The following is a 16807-nucleotide window of genomic DNA, read 5'->3' on the forward strand; positions in this document are numbered from 1 at the left end:
GCATTGGGAGGGTGGAGTTTTAACTGCTGGACCACCAGCAAAGTCCTTGAGCTGGGTCTTAATTCAGGTAAATTTTAAGGAAGGACAAGTTGTAGAGACATCAGGAACACAGGGCAGTGGCTGACTGAAGAAGGTGGAGACAAGGGAAGTGTAAACAAGAATCTGGACTCTTGGGGTGGGAGTGGTAAAGGTGGACATGAGAACCTTCTGCAAAGTTTTGCCCTGAAACAATGTCAAAATGTTTGCATTTGGCATAGCATTTCCTCTTTTTATTCTGAATGGCTTTGCTAGAATAATTTTCCTAGTATAAGTTTATTTTGCTTCTCAGATATTGCTAAAACACTCCCTGTTGATTTTTGGTGGGTAACATGAATGTTGATGTATTACCAGCGTCTCAATAACACCAAATTTTAGGACTCTCTGAAGAAAAGAAAGATGGTAAGGGTAAAAGCATATGTTGGGAATCACTGATTCCAAGTTCAATTCCTTTCTTTAATAAATATATGACACATAGCACAGGGAGATCAGCTCGGTGCTTTGTGACCACCTAGAGGGGTGGGATAGGGAGGGTGGGAGGGAGACGCAAGAGGGAGGAGATGTGGGGATATATGTATATGTACAGCTGATTCACTTTGTTATAAAGCAGAAACTAACACACAATTGTAAAGCAATTATACCCCAATAAAGATGTTAAAAAATAAATATATGAAATTTCACATGAGAAAGGTCTCATTTGCTCAAATTTCATTTAGAAGTTTCTCTTTGTATGTGATTTCTTTGTTTTACAATTCTCCTGCCCCTCTCTCCTTCCTCTTTGTTTTCCCTTGTCTTTGACTTCTTTTTAGATTTTCTTATCTCTGTGATGATTATTTTTCCTTATTCACAGTAGTTAGAAACAATGTATTTGAAAATAACTGGAGTATCCTGCATAAGTATTTACTATGCCAGCTTCCCTAGCTTCCATCATAAATTGTTATTTATTAGATGCCTAGAGGGCAGATGTGCGTAACTGCTATGGGGTGAGGAGACAAAACATAAAATTATGATCCCCACCCTCATTCAGCGGTGATGATTAAGTCAACAAATTGATACTCCAGCTACAGTCAGTTCATTCAACAAATAGCTCATTGCTGAGTACTGTGAGCTATGGTTAACAAAATTATATAAGGGTGTTGTTTGAGGGTCTGTCTTCTTATTCACAGATCATTTTGTATTTGAAGTGGTAGAGAGTGGACTTCAGCAAACTATAAACTCCTAGTATCTGGTTATTTTGGGGAATTTTCTTCTTTTTTTTTCTTGAAGAATACTTTTAGTATAGAATGTTTAGCAGTTTGTTTTTTTTCCTCTGGGAAAGATGATGATTCTACCGTCATCCCCCATCCTTTTAGACAAAGCTATAGTCACAACAGTTCAGAGGTGATGATGTTTTATATAGTTGTGTTCTGTAAGATATGACTCCCTGGCACTTATATAAGTTGACTTATTTTATTCTCGTATTTATGCACTACCACCATTTTCCACATGCTATAAAATTTGAAACTGTATCCGATTCCAAGTCTACATTGGAGATCAAATCAAGTTAACATTTATATCTGTCTCTCCTCTCTTTATTTTAGCTGGACCAGACCAATTTTGAGGAAAGGGTACAGAAAGCGCCTGGAATTGTCAGACATATACCATATCTCTTCTTCTGATTCTGCTGACAATCTATCTGAAAAATTGGAAAGGTATGTTCATACACATTGTTTATTGAAGAGAGAAATTAATATTATTTAGAGACTAGAGAACTGACATTAGAGAGTTTAATTCTTAAAATGGCATACTTATAATAGGAACATCCTATTTTCTTGATGAAGTCTTGATTAGTTAAGAATTAAACAATGAAAGGATGAAAGAAGAAAAACCATTTTCCTGAGATAGGACCTTTTTTGGAAAAACACATATTTGAATTCTGAGAAGCTACCTGTCTTTGAAGACTATTACGTGGATTCTGTGAAGACTGGAATCACATCTTTATGAAGCAAGTTGTGTACATTTGCCTCCAAAATCTTAATGTGTGAATACAAATGTACATACTTGGAAATCTTAGGGTAAAGGCTGTTGGATGTCAAAGAAATGTAAAAATTTCATATTTTTGAGTATATTTTGAATGCCAGGTGTAATATCTCCTCTCAGCCACTCTGGAAGGAAAGCATCATTATCTCTTTCTTACAGAAGAGCAAACTGAGGCTCAGAGAGATGATGTAATTTTCCAGCTAATAATTGATTGAGCTGTGGTTCAAACCCAGGTCTATACTCCTGGCCTCCCCAGGAACAGTGTTTCCCATTGTAAAGAAGTCTCCCTTTCTAAGAGTACTGGTTATAATCCTTTTGGTTGCCAGAGAATTTATTTAAGAGGGAATTCATTGGTTCATGTAGTCAACCTGTGTGAAGGCCTAGGTAGAGAATTGGCCTTAGGGACTCAGTGGAACCAGGGACTGGTTTTATTCTCTCAGACCAGCTTCCTCCATGGAGTGGGTCCTCAGAACTCTTTGCTCACATTTTTATAGACCACAGAGGAAAGAGTCCTTTCTCTGTGGCCAAATGTGAAAAATCCCAGAAAGTTTTGAGTCACAAGCTCACTCCTTGGACCAACAACAATCTATGAATGAGCAAGACTGGGTCTTGTGCCAGCAGTACAGGGTCTGATACCAGATGAAGGGGAAAGGGGAGAGGGAGTTGACAGGAAAAAGAAAAAGAAGTAGCTACTTTTTACTGCACCAAAATAAAATAGTTGAGTAGATTTGCAATTTGTTTACCTTATTTTCATGAAATTCATTGAATTTCTTTTGAAATTTCAAGACAAGATATTCAGCCTTACTTTTTCTTGATTTTATTCAAAGAATTAGGCTAGTGGGAGTAGCAGCTTCACATTTCCAAGTTCAAGGTCCAGCTCCTAATGTCGAGTACTTAGTGTGTGTACGTGCCATGAGGGCAGGGATATATTTTTTTGTTTTGTTTTTGTTTGATTTGTTCAGTTTATGATGTGCCTGGAATAGGGTCTAGAATAGGGTCTGGTATATACAGTTGTCCCTTGCTAGATTCCCCCTGGATATAAAAATCTATGGATGCTCAAGTCCCTTATACAAAATGCATATAACCTACACATACCCTTTTGTATATTTTAAATCATCTCTAGATTACTTATGATACGTAATAAAATGTAAATGTTATGTAAATTGTTGCTGGCACATGACAAATCCAAGTTTTCCTGTTTGGAACTTTCTGGAATTTATTTTGGTGAGTATTTTCCATCCCCAGTTGGTTGAATCTGAGGATGAGGAACCCGCAGACATGAAGGGCTGACTGTAGTAGGTGCTCAGTAAATATTTGTTGAATGAATGAATGATGATTGAATGTGAAATGGCTAGCATTATGTAAAAACCTGTAACACTTCTGCGGAGATAAAATATATAAACATAGTATATTGTAGGTATATCAGCAAGTTCAAAATAATATAGTAGTTAATGAATATCTAAGTTCTAAATGGATGCTGAGGGGAAGATTAATCAGAGTATGACTAGATTAATCAAAACCTGCATACTCCAGATTTATTTTTACTTATGGCCAAATAGAGGACATAACCTGAATTTGTAGGATTATCTGGCCTAACAGTTTTTTCTCCTCAGTTTTCATTGTGTCTCCATATCAATTCAATGTTTAAAATGTACCTATTTTGTTTCAATCCAACACTGTGCCGGCATAAGTCCATAAACTTTATCTTTATTATTTTTGTCTTTTTGGGGTATCTCTTCTTCACTCTGTTATTTCTTTTTTGTAAAAATTGTTATTTAGAATTTACTGAAGTATTTTGAAGGAGTGAAATATCACTTATAGTGCTTTGTATCTCTGCACCCTTGGAAAGTGACCCTGACCACAGATTTCAAAGATGATATGTGACGAAGGCCCTAGGTGGTTACCATGTGGTTGAGGTACCTTGGCCCATCAGGCTTAGTTTGTGGCCGTGGATTTGAACCCTGTGCATTACTCCTGTATGCAGATCGCACATCCATTCCATGATTGTAGCTAAGCTACAAACTTGATAAGTACAAAATTTCTTCCACTATGATTCAACTCTTGGTGTTTGGAATGCTTACTGGGTCTGTTGTGGTATTGTGGGAACTACCCCATGTACTCTCATTGCTGATTCCTTCCCTCAGGGTCCAGTAGTTCAAGTCCCATCCACTGAAACATCCCCCAGCTTTGCCTTCCTCTCAGATCGCCACCTCATTCATTTTTTTCCCCCCACAGGTAATATCTCTGTGCTCTCCTGGTCTCTCTACTTCTCTTTTCCTTTACATCTCAGCTCCCTGAAATATGGTTTCTGGGTCTACCATATTCCTAAAATGACCTTGACTAGGGTCACCAGAGGTCTCTTAATGTCAAATATAATGACATCTTCCTACCATGACTTCAGGGTTGACCAATTCTTCCCAACTTGAAACCATTTCTTTGGTTTATGTACCACCTCTCTTCCTGGCTTTCTCATCTGACTCATTCTTCCTTTGAAAGAGAGGCAGAATCTGTCTCCACATTTAGCTTCTTACCCCGTTGTGAATCACCAAATGACATGGATGGGAGGCAAGTCTTGTGTGTGAGTGGAAGAGTGGGAAGAGTGTGAGCAGGTAGATGGGTGGCATAGCGTAATTAGGCATGAGAGAGAGTAAGCTTCTCAGGGGAGCCAGTGTCCATGCACAATGCCCATGACTGCCAAACCTGCCCTCAAATCTCAGCTGTGTGGTCTTCCTTTGGAGTAACTTAGAACCACCTCTAATAATGGTAGATGGATAGTAATGAGAATAACTGTTGTTAAAATATAAAGTCTTTATATAGTTCTTTCCTGTGAAACTTTTCATCTCTGTACAGTTTAAAAATGAAGATGAGGGTAACATTTAGGGATATATTTTATCCACTTGGGAAGAGAAAGAGGGTTTTTATGAACAGAAACTAGTGGCAAAAATGTAAATATAATCGGCTGATGAATGTATAGTATTTAAAAGAAAACAAAGACATTTATTTGACACCAACCATTTTTCAGACTTATTTAATTTCTATTCCTGCCAGAAAATATAGAATATGATTCTGTTCTAATTTTCCAAAGATGTTTATTGTAAAGAATGACTTTAGTATTTGAAAATCAAAGTTGATGATACTTGTTTCATACCCCTACGTTTAAAAACAACAAGTTTTTCTAATGTTAAATCACAGAAAAATCCACCTGACTTTTAATCTTGTTTTTGGTTTGACAGTTAGATTTTGTAAAATCCACTACAATTCTAAACAGGTAAAGATCAAGCGGTGAAAGGAAAAAAATTAAGTATTTATTTTTCACCTTGTTCTAAGCACGGCAATGTGTATTCATAAGAGTCATATTTTATTTGTCCACCTCTTGCATTCATTGCTTCTTAGAAGCCCAGAACCTTTCTTTAACACATATAGTGTGGCCTTTTCATGAAGTCAACTCCTTGAAAATTGATATATGGCGGAGCACTGAATTCTGCGAAACATCTGCCTGAGCGTTGGTGTTGGAAGGTCCCCACAAGGTTTTGTCTCTTTAGTCACTTGGGTTAATTTCCTTGAATGTACTTGTGTGAATAAAACTATGTTAAGGGAAATAGAGAACTCAGATACTTGCACATGCAACTTACTGATCCCACTTTGTATTCTTTTGCAGAGAATGGGATAGAGAACTGGCCTCAAAGAAAAATCCCAAACTCATTAATGCCCTTCGGCGATGCTTTTTCTGGAGATTTATGTTCTATGGAATCATATTATATTTAGGGGTAAGGATCTCATCTGTAAGTTCATTATGGGTAAAATAATTATATTCATTTTTATTTATTTATTTATTTATGGCTTTGTTGGGTCTTCATTGCTGCACGTGGGCTTTCTCTAGTTGCGGCGAACAGGGGCCACTCTTTGTTGCAGTGCGTGGGCTCTAGGTGCATAGGCTTCAGTAGCTGTGGCACGTGGGCTCAGTAGTAGTGGCTCATGGGCTCTGGAGCGCAGGCTCAGTAGTTGTGACGCATGGGCTTAGTTGCTCCGTGGCATGTGGGATCTTCCTGGACCAAGGCTCAAACCCGTGTCCCCTGCATTGGCAGGCGGATTCTTAACCACTGCATCACCAGGGAAGTCCCTATATTCAATTTTATGATTATAGAAGGATTAGGGTAATCTGATACACAGGTAAAAGGCTAACTCTGAAACCACTAAAACTCTAGTGGAGACAAGTAAAAAATGCATTGGAACTAGGATGTCCTGGAACACAGGTGGCCATTTATAATTTCAAATGGGTTCAGTAAAATAAATTTCTTTTAAAAAGTTATTTTCTGTTATGATCCCAAATCACATTATATTACTGGTATATGAGATTGCTGATGATTTTATTTTCCTGTATTCAACAGGAGAAAGTCAGGAGACAATGTCAGGAGGAGAATTAGGTAAAATTCAGCAATTACATATATGAGTGTTTGTAATATTTTGAAATCATATCTGCATGATGAATTGTTTCAAGAAAAAATAGCAAAAATTAAAAATATGGCAGTGAGGTACTCCTGCAGTATGTTTTCTTAGTCTCCTATGTCTTCCTCATTGTGAAGAGAGCTCAATGCGTGAAGATCCCAGGCTTTATGGTGTTTAAGTGCAGTCTGGGATGTTCCCCAGCTGTTGTCAAATATGACTCTGATCCATTATTTTTTACCTCACCAGACCATTATTCGGAATCCTTGACTGTAACCTGTAAAACTGATGGCAAGTTGAAAACTTACTTAGTCTTCAAGTAAAGGCTGTGCACAATATTTGCTTTGGGAGGTTAGGTACCAGTTGAATGGATTTGTGTTGTAATTATACTGGTCTTCATGCCTTTGGGAGTGAGGGTTGCCATAGTGTCTCCCGAAGAGATGCCATGCAAGTTGCATTGCTTTAAGAACTTGTACTTAATACACAGCAAATAAATACATTTACACATTTATTTTGACAAAGATGACCACATTTAGGTCCCCAGTGTTTTGTAATGCTCTTGATTACCTCCTGGGAGAAATGCTCTGGCTTTTGAAATTATCTATTGATGTCCATCTATCTGTCTGTCTATCTATCTGTCTATTTATCTATCTATCTATCTCTGTAGAAACCTGCAGCAGTTTGGGGGTGAAAATATTTTATCTGTAAATATGAATAAGGTAGCTGAAGAATTAACTATCTTTTAAGATATCTTTCAGGTGATTTTTCTTAATGAGAGCACCTAGAGCTTTGGGAAACAATTTTTTAAAATTTTTATTTATTTATTTTATTTTATTTAATTTTTGGCTGCGTTGGGTCTTCGTTGCTGTACACGGGCTTTCTCTAGCTGCGGCGAACGGGGACTACTCTTCGTTGCGGTGCGCTGGCCTCTCATTACGGTGGCTTCTCTTGTTGCGGAGCACGGGCTCTAGGCGCGTGGGTGTCAGTAGTTGTGGCACATGTACTTAGTTGCTCCATGGCATGTGGGATCTTCCTAGACCAGGGATCGAACCCGTGTCCCCTGCATTTGCAGGCGGATTCTTAACCACTGCATCAACCAGGGAAGTCCCAGTTTGGGGGAAAAATTTTATCCATAGCTCTGGCTCCATTTGACTTAATTTTTTAAAATGTTTTGTTGTTTGCCTTAATGAGTATACTCTCTGCATTTGTATCAGTGTATAGAAGTACAGTTTACTCTGCCCATAGCATATAAGAATACAACATTCTTTTTTTAAAAAATATATGTTCAGCACTGAGTTATTTTTCTAGTATTGTACTAATATAGCCACTAATCTATGTCACCCATTTTATTTATTTATTTATCTGGCTGTGTTGGGTGTTCGTTGCTGCACGTGGGCTTTCTCTAGTTGCCGTGAGAGGGGGCTACTCTTCGTTGCGATGTGTGGGCTTCTCATTGCGGTGGCTTCTCTTGTTGCAGAGCACGGGCTCTAGACATGCGGGCTTCAGTACTTGTGGCTCGCGAGCTGTAGAGCACAGGCTCAGTAGTTGTGGTGCATGGGCTTAGTTGCTCCCCGGCATGTGGGATCTTCCCGGTCCAGGGATCGAACCTGTGTCCCCTGCACTGGCAGGCGGATTCTTAACCACTGCGCCACCAGGGAAGTCCCGAGAATGCAACATTCTTAATAGGTCATCCTTGGATTGAAGTGAATGATATTTCAAATAATTGTTATGTCATAACTAAGATTGTATAGAAACTCAAAATTTTCTCTTCATGTTCTCCATCACATGCTGCTTCCATTGGTTAACATAAGCACAACTGAGTAGAAGCTGGGAGAGAGGCTGAATTCTTAAGTCCCTTTTATGCTCAGCCTGACTTGTGAGATAATTTATTCCTCTAGATTCCACCAGCAGAGAAGTTTCATGTGAACCAAAGCAGTCACCTAAACATGAAAATTTAGATGATACATGAACATATTTATAAAATTTATTTTTGGTCTGGTATACACAGATCAAAAAATAAACAAAATATAGTTTAATATTTATTGAGTACCTAATCTGTTCCAGGTTCAGCATTAAGCCCTTTTATACAGATTATTTTAGGTCATTCTCCTAGCAACTCCATGGAGCAGACATTAGTATCTCAAATATATAGAAAAGGAAATTGAGATGCAGGAAAATAAGTAACTTTTCCAACGTTACGCATGTGGTAAATTTGAGTGATAGCCAGGTCTCTTTGGTTCCAAAACCTATGACCCTTGTATTAGATCAGATTATAATTGCTATGTAACTATATTTGTAATGATTGTATGTGGGTACTCAATAGAATGGTGACTGTAGTAATCAGTCTTGGGTCTGCTGAGCTTCTTTGCCATCTGCTCAGGAGATATAGGTTAAAAGCTTGAATGTTGAAGATTCTCCCAGGGTCACCTCAGGGGCAAATCTGAAGAAAGTTCAGAGCAGGTGGCAGGACAGGAGAACCAACTGGACTCTTCCCACTTATACTTGGGAAGGAACTGTGTGGAATCCACCCAAGAGCCAGCAGTGCTAAGAGTCAAACATATAGAAAAAATTAAGGGTAGAAGAATGGAGTGGGTGTGGAGAAGGACTAACTGATTCTTAAACTTCTCAAGCTTAAAAATATCCCAGCAAAAGGAATCTTAAAGCCTTTCTTGGTGTATTAATTACCCAGGGGTGGGATTGAGGGGACTGAGTGGTGGTCCTGATCTAAGCTGAGCCCAGGGCCACTGGTCTGGAACTGACAGCATGTTTAAAGGGCAAAGTTGATTTCCATCAGCTCAACTTCTACTGATAACCAGCAGAAAATGGGTGAGGAAAAGAACCGATGGGGAAAGCAGCTGAAATGTGTATGGTGAGAAGGCATGGAGAGGAAATTAACATTGGCAATGGTACAGGTGTGGTGAGGCTGTGGGTTTCTCACCCTTGTCACAGAGTAAAGGCTTCACGGCCTCACTGTGCAGTTTTAAGTGGTAAAAACGTTGAAAACTGGGGCTAAGTCTTTAAGAACTTATATGGTGGTCATTAAGATGAGTGTAAGCTTTTCAGAGCATCTGATCTCTCTACCTCATCCTTTCTGTCTGTTACAGGAAGAAAAGAAGGGGAGAAAATTTCACTGTTATAATAAGACCTCTATTCTTTTAAACAACTTATACCAATGCCTTAGTATTTATTGTATTTTTTCTGGGGAGTTCTTCTTTCTTCTGTGTGTGTCATCTTGGTAATGTTTTAATTTCCATTAAATGAGCAGGGATTCTTGAAGTTGCTATAACACTACTCTTGGTAAAAGGTGGACATATTTCAAGATATCCTGTGTGTTCTTAATCCCTCTAAACCAGGATCATTGTGGTATAAAGAATATTTGATTGGTTTCAGGACTGATAGAAAAAGTACTATAAGATATGCTGTTGGGACTTCCCTGGCAGTCCAGTGGTTAAAACTCCGAGCTTCCACTGCAGTGGGCACGGGTTTGATCCCTGGTCGGGGAACTAAGATCCCACATGCCATGCTGGTGTGGCCAAAAAAAAAAAAAAAAAAAGAAGCTGTTGACTGTGAAAGGTTAAGAGAAAAAGGAAATGCCATCATGAAAGAGTTTGTGTCTCTGCAGTACTGATGTAATTTTAAATCGTATTAGCTATGGCCTCTCATGATTAACTGTGTACTTGTTTTTTCTCCATTTGACTCAGCAGCCAGATATAACATTGCCTTTAACATTTAAGACTCCCAGCATAAAGGAAAAACTGGCCTTTGAAGAATTGTGTGTGCAAGTCAATTAAGGACAGTCAGAGGGAAGCCAAGGGAAGGGAGTCCTGTAGGCAGATTACTGAGAGAATATGGTTATCACAATACTTTTATTATGATAAGAAATTTACAAGCATTCACTCAAATATATTCTTGACTCCTAGGCAGCTCTGGGCATATTTCCATCATCAAATTGAGATAAATGTCAGTGCAACTTGAGTCAAACTACTTTTATTATTTAAATTTCTTAAACTCCAAGAAGTTTAAAGTCATAAAGAAGTCTTAGGACTTAGGCTGTTAGAGTTTTCAAGTCCCACAGTCTCTCTTGCAAAAGATCTTTGTCCCTTATGTTTTGACAGACACGTTGGGTAGGTGTTGAATTTAAGCATACTGCTAACTAAGAGAGTGTTTTGGGGAATTCTGCACACAGGTAGTCTCTGGCTTAGGCACTTTGACTTACTTTTGTCCCTTTCACCTAAGGTCACCTACCTCCAGCAAATTTTCTAGATGCCTGTCATGAAGACCTCTTTTCTCAGCTTCCTCTCACATCCCCCCATATCTAGCTGCTTCTCTAACCCCAGCAGGGACTTGAATGCTACACTGCCTACACTCACCCTACATCCTGAATATTTCTACCCTCTACTAGAACCCCCATCCATAACACACATGCTGTACTTCCTGTGCTCCCCACAGTGTACTACCCAGTTCCTGTGTCCAGGTTTGGAAAATCATGGGGTTTAGATTTCTTTGAAACAGAGAATTTTTACTTTAGAGTAACCAGCAGCCCAACCCCAGATAATGTGACTTAATTGGTCTGGGATGAGCTCGGGGCTAAAGTTCCCCGGGTGATTCTGACTGAGGTAGACAAGCAGGAACGTTATCACTGAATGCATCTGACTTTCGCTAGAATCTAAGGTGAGGGTATTAGGGGGTGGTACACGTGGAATTTTTTAGTTTGATTTTTTAAAAATGATAATATCAAAAAAATTTTAGACAAAAAAATAAATATTAAGTCCTTTAATGACAGAAGGACAGTGTTTCTCAAACTTTTATATGCATATCAACCACTTCCGCCTCCCATCTGGCTAAAATGCAGATTTTGGGTGGAACCTGAGATTCTGCATTTCTAAAAGCTCCCTGGTGAAGATCCTGTTTGCCCTAGCACCATGCTTTGAGTAGCAAGGATTTACAAGGTCATGAAAGAAGAGAAAGCCTAGTTAGAAGTTACAGTTATTGTGAAAAGAGAAGTAGGTGGACTAATCATGGTCAAAGAGCCCCTGAATAGAAGTGACAAGAATCCCACTGAGATTAAATGTGGCTGAGGGTTTACTGCAGTGTCCCAACGTTAACTGTTAACTTTCTGTATCTTCCTCCGGCACTCTCTCTCAAGACTCTGCTGGAGAGAAGTAGATAGATGACTGTGTGCATGGAGAGGGCAAAGGTATAGCTAGGAGGGACTATGTTTCTCTTCCAAGACTGCATGGAGGAGATGATCCATCTCTTTCTGTAAAATCATTGTTATGCAGGTTGGTTAGGCTTTTACAGTGCTATTGAACCCAGAGGTGCTCCAAGAGCATTTACCATTGTATGTGCTTTTGAAGGCGAACCTAGGAATCCAACACCATGTCTGGTAGGATTTTGTATCTAGGGCAAAATGCGTCTGTTCTCACGTGTGAAATTTTAGAACAAAATCGATTTGTAAGTTAGGAATTGTCTGTGATCTTGTACTTTCAACTTAAACTAGATATGAGGGGGCCCAGTTTCCTCATTCTTGGTGTGAACATGGTGCCTCTTTACTTCTTGTAGTTAACCAGTATCCTATGGTGACTAATGAGTGTGATGTGGTGAAAGTGTATAGTTTCTATGATCCCTTCTACCTTTTAAATTATGTGTCTATGATACGGGGCCTACAGAAATGGCTTTATCTTAAATTACAGTGATATTAAATTGTAACTTTATTTGGTAGGTTGATACTGAACTAGTCACAATGCTTGAATTGATCAACTGCCAGGTCATATTATAACACTGTCTTTTCTATTTAAGGTTATGAATAAGATGGGGGGCTCTGGAGTCAAACTATCTGGTTCAGATCCTAGTTTTACCACTTGCTAGCTGTCTGATACTGGGAAAGTTATTTAAATTCTTTTTGTCTCAGTTTCTTTGATTGTAAGATGGAGACAATAATAGCACATATTTCATAGAATTATTGTGAGAATTAAACAAGTTAAGCATGTAGAATAGATCCTAGTACATAGCAAGTGCTTTATAAATGTTACCTGTTACTGTATCATTAAATACAATCTCTACCTACCTTCACAAATACTCCTATTATTTGCATTTACTTGTTTCTCTATATATGCTATAAGCAAGTCTTAAAGTACCAATTTCATTTTTATAGGGCACAGGAAAATATTTTGCTAATGTTTAAAAATGATACCTAGATTCTAAGCATTACTTCAGAAATTAAAATTATTTTAACGTGTCTTCCATTATTGCATTTTCTGGATTAAACCTACTTTTGCTGCTGTATCAGCAAGTCTAGGATCGTTTTCTTACACAACATGAAGAATAGAGCTTAGATTTCTAGTGAAGACATTGCTGGTAATAGTTAATAAGTCAGTGAACACGCAAAGGAAAATACCAAAAGCAAAACCTTTTAAATTAGGCACTGAATCTAAAAACACAATTCAGGGTAGACAGATACTATAACAATATTTTTGAGATCCTGTTCTCGGTATGGCAGCAGTCCCCAACCTTTTTGGGACCAGGGACCAGTTTCGTGGAAGACAATTTTTCCACGGACTGGGGGGAGGGGGGAAGGTTTCAGGATTATTCAAGTGCATTACATTTATTGTGCATTTTATTTCTATTATTATTACATTGTAATATATAATGAAATAATTATACAACTCACCATAATGCAGGATCAGTGGGAGACCTGAGCTTACTAGATGGTCCCATCTGGGGGCAGTGGGAGACAGTGACACCCGTGTGTTGCTTATGTCCAGTCTACTCCGTAAGATGCAGCTTAATTGTCACTTGCCACTCACTGATAGGGTTTTGATATGAGTCTGTAAGCCATTGATTTATTATGGTCTCTGTGCAGTCAAACCTCTCTGCTAATGATAATCTGTATTTGCAGCCGCTGCCCAGTGCTAGCATCACCACATCAGCTCCACCTCAGATCATCAGGCATTAGATTCCCATGAGGAGTGTGCAACCTAGATGCCTCGCATGCGTAGTTCACAGTAGGGTTCTTGCTCTGATGAGAATCTAATACCGCCGATAATCTGACAGGAGACGGAGCTCCAGAGGTAATGCGAGTGATGGGGAGCAGCTATAAATACAGATGAAGTTTTGCTCACTCGCCTGCCATTCACCTCCTGCTGTGTGGCCTAGTTCTGGGGGTTGGAGACCCCTGTGGTATGGTATACATACATTTTTGTAAAAACTACGTACAGTTGGAGCATTGGATAGGTTTCATTTTCTATGCTGAATATGGAAAATTTTTTCATTTAGCCAATTGTATAAAGCCAAAAATTTCCAGAAGACTCTAGTGTATCAAGGTAAACAAAAATTTGACACTCTTGTTTACCCTGTCAAAGGCAGAATCTTAAGCCTTTACTTTGGTAGATAAGCCAGTAGTCTTTGTATTTTATGATAAATTCTGGGTGTATGCCTGCATGTGTGTTTACTCTGTTCTATTTTTTTATATGCATGTTTTCTTTTTATCATTTATTTGTTGTCATAAGTATATTCTTTTATAATTATGAAAATAATCAGATAATGATTGATAAATTTGATGTTTATCTTTCCATTTTTTTCCCGTGAGAATATATACTTAATGAAGGGAGGTGGATCATTACTTTACATATGTGTTATAAATCTACTTCTCCCCTTAATGTTTTGTGAATGCCTTGTCATATCATTAGATATTTCTCTTCCTAATCATTTTAGTGTTTAATGACTCATGTGGCTGTACCATAGTTTATTAGTTCCTCATTGTTGAATATTTAGATAGCCTCCAATATTTTACTGTCATAAATAATTCTTCAATGCACATCTCTTTAAAAGCTAAATTTTAGTAGATTTTCCAGTTGCCTTCCAGAAAAGATGTATTAATTTACTTTCCTGATACTGAAGTATGAAATTCAGCCCTCATTAACAATACTTACTATCATTTAAAAAATGTTTCCAAATTGCTATGTGAAAAACAGTATATTATCATTTGTATTTGCATTACTTTTGGTTCCTAGTGAGTTGAAACTGTTTTTATGTATTATGCATATTTCTTGTGGGGTGCAAATTGCCTTTTCATATTCTTTGTCTATTTTTATTTTGGTGTGTTTGCTCTTTCTTATTGATCTATGAGAGACTATTTTCCTCAGCCTGTCATTTGTTTCTTTTTTTTTTCAAATTAAAAAAAATTTTTTTTTAACATCTTTATTGGGGTATAATTGCTTTACAATGGTGTGTTAGTTTCTGCTGTATAACAAAGTGAATCAGGTGTATGTATACATATATATCCCCATATCCCCTCCCTCTTGCGTCTCCCTCCCACCCTCCCTCTCCCACTCCTCTAGGTGGTCACAAAACACTGAACTGATCTCCCTGTGCCATACAGCTACTTCCCACTAGCTATCTATTTTACATCTGGCAGTGTATATATGTCCCTGCCACTCTCTCACGTCGTCCCAGCTTACACTTCCCTCTCCCCGTGTCCTCAAGTCCATTCTCTACGTCTGCATCTTTATTCCTGTCCTGCACCTAAGTTCATAGGAACCATTTTTTTTTTAGATTCCATATATATGTGTTAGCATATGGTATTTGTTTTTCTCTTTCTGACTTAACTTCACTCCATATGACAGACTCTAGGTTCATCCACCTCACTACAAATAACTCAATTTCGTTTCTTTTTATGGCTGAGTAGTATTCCATTGTATATATGTGCCACATCTTCTTTATCCATTCATCTGTTGATGGACACTTAGGTTGGTTCCAAGCCCTGGCTATTGTAAATAGAACTGCAATGAACATTGTGGTACATGGCTCTTTTTTTTTTTTTTTTTTTTTTTTTTTTTGCGGTACGCGGGCCTCTCACTGTTGTGGCCTCTCCCGTCACGGAGCACAGGCTCCGGACGCACAGGCTCAGCGGCCGTGGCTCACGGGCCTAGCCGCTCCGCAGCATGTGGGATCTTCCCGGACCGGGGCACGAACCCGAGTCCCCTGCATCGGCAGGCGGACTCTCAACCACTGCGCCACCAGGGAAGCCCCATGACTCTTTTTGAATTACGGTTTTCTCAGGGTATATGCCCAGTAGTGGGATTGCTGGGTCATATAGTAGTTCTATTTTTAGTTTTTTAAGGAACCTCTGTACTGTTCTCCATAGTGGCTGTATCAATTTACATTCCCACCAACAGTGCAAGAAGGTTCCCTTTTCTCCACACCCTCTCCAGCATTTATTGTTTGTAGATTTTTTGATGATGGCCATTCTGAGCAGTATGAGGTGACTGTCATTTGTTTCTAGTGAGTTTTGTTAATTTTTTATTTTCTTGACAATCAGAAGTTTCAGTTTTTAAAAATTTGTTGCCAGTATCCATAGTTTTTTTGTTTTTTTTTCTGTTTCTGGCATTTGACATTTTAAAAAGTCCTTTCTACCCAAATATTGTGTAAACACATATGTATGTTTTTATTATTTCATCTTTTACATGTAACTATTGAATCCATTTGAACTTATTTGGATGTATGTATGAGATAGAAATCTAATTTTAAAAAAATGAATATCCAGTTTCTCCATTGCTTATTGCACTTCCTCCACTGAATTAAAATGCCATATTTTATTATATATAAAATTGCTACATGTACTTGGACCTGTTCTTGAACATTCCAAATAAGTCAGTCTATTTCTTTGTCATGCCACATACTATTATAGCTGTATAATATAATTTAATATCCAGTAATGTATACCTTCTCACACATTATTCTTATTCCTCAAATGTTTTTGATTAATCTCTCATTTTTTTTTTCCAAATGAAATTTAGTATCATTTTATCCATTGATTCAACAAGTATCTGCTGAGTGGATATTCTGTGCTAGGTGTTGTGCATGATGTTGAGATTGTTGCATAAACTAAGACAGTCCCTGCTCTTGTGGTTCACATCCAAAAAATCCACTTGGAATTCTGATGAAGATTGTATTAATCTTATAAAATAACTTGGAGGAGAATGTAATCTTTGCAATATTCAGATTATTTTATGGAAAGTTTTAAAGTCTCTCCATTTATTTGACACTTAAGAAATAAGTCTTAGTAACGTTTTTTAGAATGTATTTTAAGATATGTATATATTAATTACTGGTATTTACAAAGTATCTTTTGTATCGTTACTATAATTGGGATACTTATTTAATTGGTTATTACACTTGGTATCTAGGAATCTATTTTCTTATTTTCTATTATCTCTATTTTCTTATTTCTGTATTTCTGGGATTAAGATATATAAAATATATTTAAAGCAAGTTGAGATGATGATGATGATGATTTTACTGACTACAC

At 37.9% G+C, this 16807-nt stretch overlaps 1 protein-coding gene across 1 annotated transcript in view; it reads left to right on the plus strand.

The window, feature by feature from the left end:
• Nucleotides 1-16807, plus strand: part of CFTR (CF transmembrane conductance regulator) — a 367232-nt gene that overhangs the window by 200670 nt on the left and 149755 nt on the right. The window contains exons 4-5 of the mRNA XM_067746815.1: nt 1617-1727; nt 5714-5822. Coding sequence (XP_067602916.1) covers nt 5793-5822 — 30 coding nt within the window. The 5' untranslated portion in view covers nt 1617-1727; nt 5714-5792. The remainder of the gene's footprint in view (nt 1-1616; nt 1728-5713; nt 5823-16807) is intronic.

The sequence above is a fragment of the Pseudorca crassidens genome, chromosome 8 (assembly GCF_039906515.1).
Source record: "Pseudorca crassidens isolate mPseCra1 chromosome 8, mPseCra1.hap1, whole genome shotgun sequence".
In the NCBI taxonomy this organism is placed as follows: Eukaryota; Metazoa; Chordata; class Mammalia; order Artiodactyla; family Delphinidae; genus Pseudorca; species Pseudorca crassidens.